Source organism: Castor canadensis, chromosome 13 (assembly GCF_047511655.1).
Source record: "Castor canadensis chromosome 13, mCasCan1.hap1v2, whole genome shotgun sequence".
Lineage (NCBI taxonomy): Eukaryota > Metazoa > Chordata > Mammalia > Rodentia > Castoridae > Castor > Castor canadensis.
The window spans coordinates 28984785-28993182 of NC_133398.1; the positions used below are offsets into that span (position 1 = coordinate 28984785).

Below are 8398 nucleotides of genomic sequence, written 5' to 3' on the forward strand. Positions count from 1 at the left end.
AACCTCACTCAGAATGATGTTCTCCAATTCCATCCATTTACCAGCGAATGATAACATTTCGTTCTTCTTCATGGCTGCATAAAATTCCATTGTGTATAGATACCACATAAAATAATTGTCTTTAACAAAGTTTTATGTAGGGAAGAGAATGTTGACTGCTTAATATTGTTTGTTTGAAATTTGAAGATTACTGCTTTTAGCTTAACATATCAATTTTAAATATGTTCTACCTATGCTACAGAAGAATGTGTATTTCATAAGAGCTGAGTTGTTAAGATTATAATTTTTTTGTTCAGGTAGTTTATATACATATCATAGTTTATATACATATAAATCATTATGCATTTATTCTTTTAATACTTGAGATGGTTCTATGGTTATACTAAATTTTCATTCATATATGTTGAAGCTCTTGTATTAAAAGACTAAAACTTGGAATTACACATTTTTCCTGGTTAATTTAACTTTTTATCATAAATGCAACAAACCTTTTTATTTCTAAAAATTCCTTTTGTTTCTAAGTACATTTTGTCACATATTAATATAGAAACATCAGTATTTGGTTAATTTGCTAGTAAATCTTTTCCATCTCTTTATTTTAACCTTTTTTTCTTATGCCTAGATTCAGCTCGTGGAAGCATACTGATTAAAGTACTATATCCCCTTAAAATAAAAACTTGTGTATATAATATGATAATATAACTTTTAGAATCATGAGTTTAGCCTATTCACATTGATTGTGGTTACAATGGTGTGGACACTATTGGCAGTTTACTTCAGGATTGGCTTAGCGATATTTGATTTTACAATAAATTTTACTAGTAATACTGCACTCTTCAGTAAGTAGAGATAATGTCAGTCTTGGTCCATCCATGTCTTATCTCCCAAAGCCCCAAACTCTGTAGCCTCTCAGTCCTTTAAAGAACTTGGCTCAATCTCTTCTGCCACTTATCCTCTTATAACAGTTTTTGTCAATTGCCTGTTCTGTCTAGTTCTCCCACTGCTTAGTAGTTATTTGATCCTATGCAGTAAAGGAAAGAAGTCCTTCTTCCAGCCTGGACTGTTCTCAAAATTCAAGAAGAAAGCCTTGCTTTCTGTATTTTTGCATCATCTTGCATCATCTGTATTTTACTAAGTGAAAATATAGTAGAAATTATTAGAAAACTCTTTCCTCTATCATGGTCTCATTATGTACAGAATCCTAGAAAAGTTATGGTAGTGGGGACACCAAAATCTGTTTTTCTAAATTATAATACACATCACAAATATGACAAATATCAGTATAGTTCATTTAAAAAATTCATTTGATCAATTTTCTTTTGCTACCTGAGTTTGACAGGCACACATTTCTGGTTTTATAAATTATGTGGATGATGTTTTTGTTAAAAATGTTTATTGTGCAGTTGTTATGCTCCAGGCTCTCTGTACATGTCTTTGAGATGTTGTGGGATAACAAATTGAAAAGGTGCTATCATTAGGGAACTTACATGTGTGGTAAACACGTCAGTAAAAATATGAGCAAATAAAATGAATATGCAGTACATCATGTATTAATTAACTATAACCTTCCATACTAATTAATGATTCGCTTATTACAATTTATAAAGAGATTTTTAAAACATCTTTTGCCTCTATTTGTTTTTCAAAAGGTTTAAGGGTTTATATTTACTTCATGTGTCTTCTTAAGAGATTTTCTTTCTTTTTTTAAAAAAAATTTTATTATTCATTTATTCACATGTGCGTACATTGTTTAGGTCATTTCTCCACCCCCCACCCTATCCTTTCCCCCACCATCTCCTTCCCTCCACCCCTCACTACCAGGCAGAACCTGTTCTGCCCTTATCTCTAATTTTGTTGAAGAGAAGACATAAGCATAATAAGGAAGACAAAGAGTTTTTGCTATTTGAGTAAAGGATAGCTGTACAGAGAGAGTCCTAGCATCGCTTTCATGTACAAATGTGTTACAACCCATGTTGATTCATCTCTAACTGATCTTTACGCTGGTTCCTGTTCCCCTTCTCATGTTAACCTCTGTCGCTTTAAGGTTTCTGCATTAGTTCCTCTGGAGTGGGGACATGAAATGCTTTCATGTTTTGGGTTTTCTGCCTATTCCCATATCTCCCATGTGTGCTCTCCCCTTGTCATGTGATCCAAGTCCAACTATATTGCTGCATTTGCCCCAGATCTAAAGTCTGCATATGAGGAGAACATATGATTTTTGGTCTTCTGAGCTTAAGAGATTTTCAATAGTTTTCATTTTTGTTATAGTAAATTTTAAAACCAGGAGCATGTCTCATTTCTATGTTTAGAATGAGAAACTAATGGTGACAACACCAACTGAAATACATAAATAGCATAGTTTTCTTTGCCACACGATGAATCTTTTTTCACATGGCAATTTTCTCCTTCTGAATTTTGTGTTTGCAGCCATTTCAAATACTGAGTCACACAGTGCAAATCAGTAGTTATCTTTTATCAGAAAAGATTTTCCTACCAAGCATGTTCTTAACAGCAGCCTTTACACCTTTATTCCTCAGGCTGTAGATGAGAGGATTGAGCATGGGGATCATGGCTCCATAGAAGAGGGAGATGAGGGTCTCAGTGATGTCCTGATTATCTGTGTGAGCACTGGCTTTAGACTTGGGCTTGGCATACATGAAGAAGATGGTTCCATAGAATATGACCACCACTGTCAGGTGGGCCGAGCAGGTGGAGAAGGCTTTATGTTTTCCTTCAGTGGAAGGAATCCTCAGAATAGTGACAACAATAAAAATATAAGATACGGAAATTACTAGTAATGGAATGACTAGACTAATTAGATTTGACACTGCCATGCTGATCACATTGACTGAAATATCAGCACAGGCCAGTTTCAGAATAGCCAGAATTTCACAGACAAAATGGTGAATGACATTATTAGTACAGAATGGTAACTGCATTGCAAGAGATGTCTGTACCATTGAGTCAACAAGCCCAATCACCCAGGAAACAGCTGCCATGGGAACATAGGCACCTTTTGCCATGACAACAGGGTATCTCAGTGGGTAGCAGATGGCCACGTAGCGGTCAAGAGCCATCATGCCTAGAAGCACACACTCTGTGGCCCCCATGGCAAAGGAGAGGAACATTTGTACCATACACCCAGGGAAGGAAACTTTTTTCCTTACTCTTGGAAAATTGTCAAGAGTTAGTGGAACAGAAGAACTTGTATAGCAAATGTCTATAAAGGACAGATTGCAGATGAAGAAATACATGGGGGTGTGCAGGTGAAAATCATAGATGATTGCTGAGATGAGGACTCCATTTCCAAGCAGGATCATCAGGTACATCCACAAAACTAGCACGAAGAAAATTGTCTGTAACTTTGGGTGGGCAGAAAGCCCCACCAGGACAAATTCTGTCAACATGGAATTATTGACTATTTCCATGTTAACTGTAGTGTTTCTTCAACAGAACTCTGTGGATAATAGACCCAAAATCTATTAATATAATATCTGCAGGAACTACATTTTAAAAGAATGATATTCTGCATTGCTGCAGATTTGTATTTAGATGGAACTGTATTAACAGTGGGCAAAAATTCTTACTCTCTGCCTAGGTTTCTAGAGCAGGAATTCCGACCTGACTTTCTCAGAATTAGCAGAGAGGATCTTTGGATCCCTTTTGAGTGATCAGCTGCAAAGCAGTGACTGGCAGCCGAATCTCAGAAGACAAATGTGCTTTGTTTGGCACTGATTGCCTATACTACATTTTTCTTTTTTTCTCTCATAATTCCTTATCATAATTATTAGTATGAATTAATTATACAGATTAATGGGTTTCACCATGACATTTTTACCATATATTGTGTTTTGGTATTGTCCACCTTTCCTTCTACTTTTTCTTGCCCTCACCTCTCTGCCCCTCCCCTCATCTTCTTTCCCTTCCACAGTAATAGTCCCCCTACTTTCATACAGACATTTTCTGATCCCACTGTGCTTTGAATATGAATTAGAGGTCAATATATTAAAATTAGGGGATATTGCATAAAATGCTATTTCAGTTCAATTTTAAAAATATTAAAATATTTGAAAGCATTGAAACTGATTCTATCATTTAGTTACAACTGACTCACAGGATGCTTATATCTCAATTCTATCAGGTTCTGCTACCTTTATCTGTTGTAACTGCAGGTTTCAATAATTTGTTACCTGATAGGATCATATTTGTGTTTGGAGTATGAAGTTGTGACTGGAGGGCTTTCCTCTTTATTAGATGGAGCAGATCTATTGCATTGTGAGGCATGTAGGAAAATGTTTTGATCTCTTTTAGAATCTGAAGAAGTAGTGAACTGTTAGGTTTTCATACGCAATATTAATACTTTGGTCTTTGTACCAATGCAGAAGTAAAATATAGCTTTTAGTAATTTTTGTGGAAAAAGGGCCAATGAAAGCAAGAAGTGCTTAGGGTTCATCACTGTCCAAATGTGGCCTCTTGTGGTTGAGGATCTTTGTTAAAGCTGTCTGGTTTGTTGGTGGTCTAGCAGTGGTTATATATATCTGCAGATCTGCCCCTTATGGAGAGTGACCTTACTAAGGCAAAGAATGTATTTTTAATTCCCCTAGTATATTCCTCAATAGGATAAACACTTAATTTGTTTAAATAAATTTCTAAAATAAAATCAAAATGAATTCAAAATATTTACAAAGCCATTTTTACTGTGAATAGGGAGATGTAATGTTGTGTATTGTAGGCTTCACCTAATTTATTTAGTTTTATTGCTTTCAAGAGCTATCGGTTAATCATCAACTACAATAATAGCCTCATTCAAGAGAAGCAAGTCTTATGATCCTATTGGAAAGATGATCCTTGTGGAGATAGATGAATTTGGCATTTACATTAGCCCTGATTCCACTAAGCATGCCATTCATGTAATTAACGCTCTTGATTTGACTCAGTGCTCCTCTTCTGGTGATAAGCTGCTATGCTCATATCTTGCATAGAAAGAAAGACTGTCCCTTTGTACAATTAATACACACTAATGCAAAAAGGGGAAAAGGGAAGAGTGGGCTGAGTTTAAGAATTAAGTATCTGCACACATTAGCCTTTCTGTTTCTTGTTGAAAAGCATGCCACTCTGCTTTGTAGTAGTATTTGTGAGCCAAAGTGAATCTACCCTGTGAATGGGGTCCAGTCTTTTCTTGCAAATGTGCTTTGAGTCTGTGGCGTGAAGGAATAGAATATGGTCTTTGGTGAAAGCAATGCTACGTAGAGAAGACTGTAGGAAACCAGTCACTTTCCACCTCTGAATCTCTGCATGTTTTAGTCAGCTCCTATAGTAAGCACAATCAGATTCAAAGAAAGGAAGGTCATCATGAGAGGAGTAATAAGACTTCATCATGTCAGTTGAATGTGGTCGTGGTGAGGTGAGGGGCACAGTATGAGGTAACAGACTGAGGCCATAATGTGTCAGTGGGGCTTGTAGACAAGAAAACAACATGTAAGATTAAAGCAGTTAGAGGAGAGAGGAGAGGAAGGATGGTTTGCCAATTTGTGATGTATACTAAATGTAATGTCAAGGAATTATAATTTATTCTCTAGGAAACTGGGAGACAGTGGTGTTGACTGGGCGATATTAAGAATGGACACAGAAGAAAGATTAATGCAGGGCCCTATTTTAGAATCATGTACACTCCTCACCAATGCTCAAGTGTGCCTGTGTTTTGTGTATACATAATAATTGTTCTCCAGGAAGATCACTTACTCCTTCATTGGCTCATAGATGATCAGACTCAAAATTCATCCTCCTAACTGATGCTAACATTAAGCCAAATAATCTCATTATGTTAGCCTCCTCATTCTGTCTGCATTTCAGCGTTTCTTTTTCTTCTGAGACTGAAAGTCACTTTATCAGAAACTCAGAAAAGAACAACTTATCAGTTAAGAAGTTAAAGAATTGATGCCTTGGAGTGTCATAGAAATGGTACCCTTTTGCTATTCATTGCTCCCTCTATTTTGTTTCTTTTCAAAGAAAGCCTTCACCTGTCCTCTTGCCCCCTAATTATTTCTTGTAGCAGTAATAAGTCTAATAAGGCATTGCTCACTGGGTGGGAAAGTATGCATTCATTTTTGTCTTTGGTTTTACTGTGGGGGATCCAGGGTGTATGGGACAGTGTAAGGAATCATAGTCAAACATACATGAGCTGAAAAGAATCTTTGCTACAGCTTTTGTGGGCTCGGTGACATTATGACAAGCCTCTAGCTTCTCGTAGCTTTGTGTGCTTGCTTATATATTTGGGCTCACAGAAGCTCCTTAGCCTAGTCTGTTTTGTTGTTGTCATATATATTAAATTTATGTAGAGTATAGGAACTTAAAACGCATTTGATTCTTCCTTGGGACATAATTACTTATAATTAAAAGTTATGAAACCCAAAGTTACATTCTTAGGCAAAGGATAAATAAGGATAAAGAGGCACTGATCACAGTAATCCTGATTCAAGGGACATCCAGAAAGTGCTAATGGAAGAGGTAGTTTATGTCCATTCATTTATAGAGAATTACGTTTAATATGAATGACACTCATATATTAATTTGTCTCATATAATTTGAATCACATAATTATTTTGTATATAACCATAGAATCTCAGCTATTAAAATTTAAAAATCTAGTGGTTATAATTACCACAATTATATTATATTGTGTTTCCACATATTTGGGACAGAAACTTAATATTTTTCAGCAGGCTATAGTTCCAGCAATAGTGTTGAAGTTTCTTGGCTTCTGAAAAAATTTAGAGACATACCTGTTTTGCAATGATGTTTCTAGTTTAAGCATCAGAAAGGGAAATCCAATGTTCATTCTATCTGATGGAGAGAGGGAAGAGAAGGTAGAAAAATACTTGTGAAGAGGCAGATGTGACATTGGAGGGGAACACTGAACTTGAGTTTAGAGCACCTAGAAATGAAAAGATTTAGAACTTACTATTTTCTGTTTTTTAAATGAGGCCAATTTGCACTTACCAGCGTTGTTGTGCATAATGCCCAGTGTACTGAAATACAATGCAAAGCTTTCTGATACTAAACGATGAAAATTCCATACGTGAAGTAATTAGATATATCCAGTTAAGGCACATAAAATTGATTGCTTCTTCACAATTTGAGAAACAATATTTATAAGGGAAGAAGACTGGAGTATGGAATAATTGATGTACCTCTGAGCCTGAAGAATGGTTTCCTTTCCTTGGTTTGAGATTGGTCTTCTTCCTTCATTGCTCTATGACATAAAATAAATGCTCCTCATTCTATGGAATAATTGTCAGGATAAACTGAGGGAATAGAAGTGAGCATGAGACACCTAGTGGCGTGCTGCAATTATTTTCTTTAAGCTTCCACTTACCTATAGTTCATTCTGTAAGTAAAACCAATAGGTGAGGTGCTTGAAAATATTCTGACTCTCAGGCTCAGAGTTTCAAAGGTATAAGATCAAAAGTATAAGATGGCTCATAGTTTCTTGGGAACTTCATGGTGACCTAAATGTTTCTCTACATTTTTTAGCTCCAGAGACAGTCACCAAAGGACCATCAATTAGCACAGGATGGCAATTTAAATTCTGCTTGGAGTGAGCCAGGAAGAATTCTGATATTGCAACAAATTAAAGTTAGGAACACAAATATAGTGATGTAAAAACTTACAAAACTCCAGGGAGATTGTTGTCAGACCCAATTATATCATATAATTGATATATTCTTTTTCTAAGGCAATTAAAATAGGAAATGTATTGTTATCCATATTATCACATTATTTGAAAACTTTAACAGTTCAGATACTGTAAGCAGAAAAAGTCTTACATAAAATTTTTTGAAAATTATCTGAAAATCTCACATTAGTGGCACAATTACCATCAATTATGTAGCCATTTTAAATATGTAATGGGGTTTTCAGACACCCCAGAGACGTGAAACAATTATTCCTATTCTACAGACGTAGAGTTTGATACTCTTGAAATTTACATGCAGTGCAGTGGACCCTTGATACATGCTAGTATATGGTTCCAAGCAGACCACCATTGAGGAAAAGTAGTGAATGCCCAGGATGCATAGAGTTCTGGAGTATACTGTGGACGCTAGATGCTTTTTCACAAAACACTGCCCAACTTCTGCTAAAGACATGCCACCTTTTAACAAATCTAAAATTTTTGCAGTATCACTTAAATTAAGTGTATTAATTTTACTTTGCTTTTGGGTCACTGTTTGCTTTTTGGAAGGAGTACTTTCACATAAGTAAGGGCAGGGAAACATAGCAGATCACATAATGATTTAAACACAACTGACAGTAATGTAGGACTGAATGAGAGCTTCTCCAAGATAAAAGAGCTGGGCAATGTGTGTGTGGAAATTTAGAATTTTTGTTTTTAAAATAT

General features: G+C 35.7%; 1 protein-coding gene across 1 annotated transcript; it reads right to left on the minus strand.

Moving 5' to 3' along the window:
- Positions 1–2465: 2465 nt before the first annotated feature.
- LOC109675314 (olfactory receptor 13C8-like) lies at positions 2466–3428 on the minus strand. The gene has a single exon (XM_020152052.2). It carries the CDS (start codon positions 3426–3428, stop codon positions 2466–2468), a length of 963 nt encoding a protein of 320 aa, XP_020007641.2.
- Between the last annotated feature and the right edge of the window lie 4970 nt (positions 3429–8398).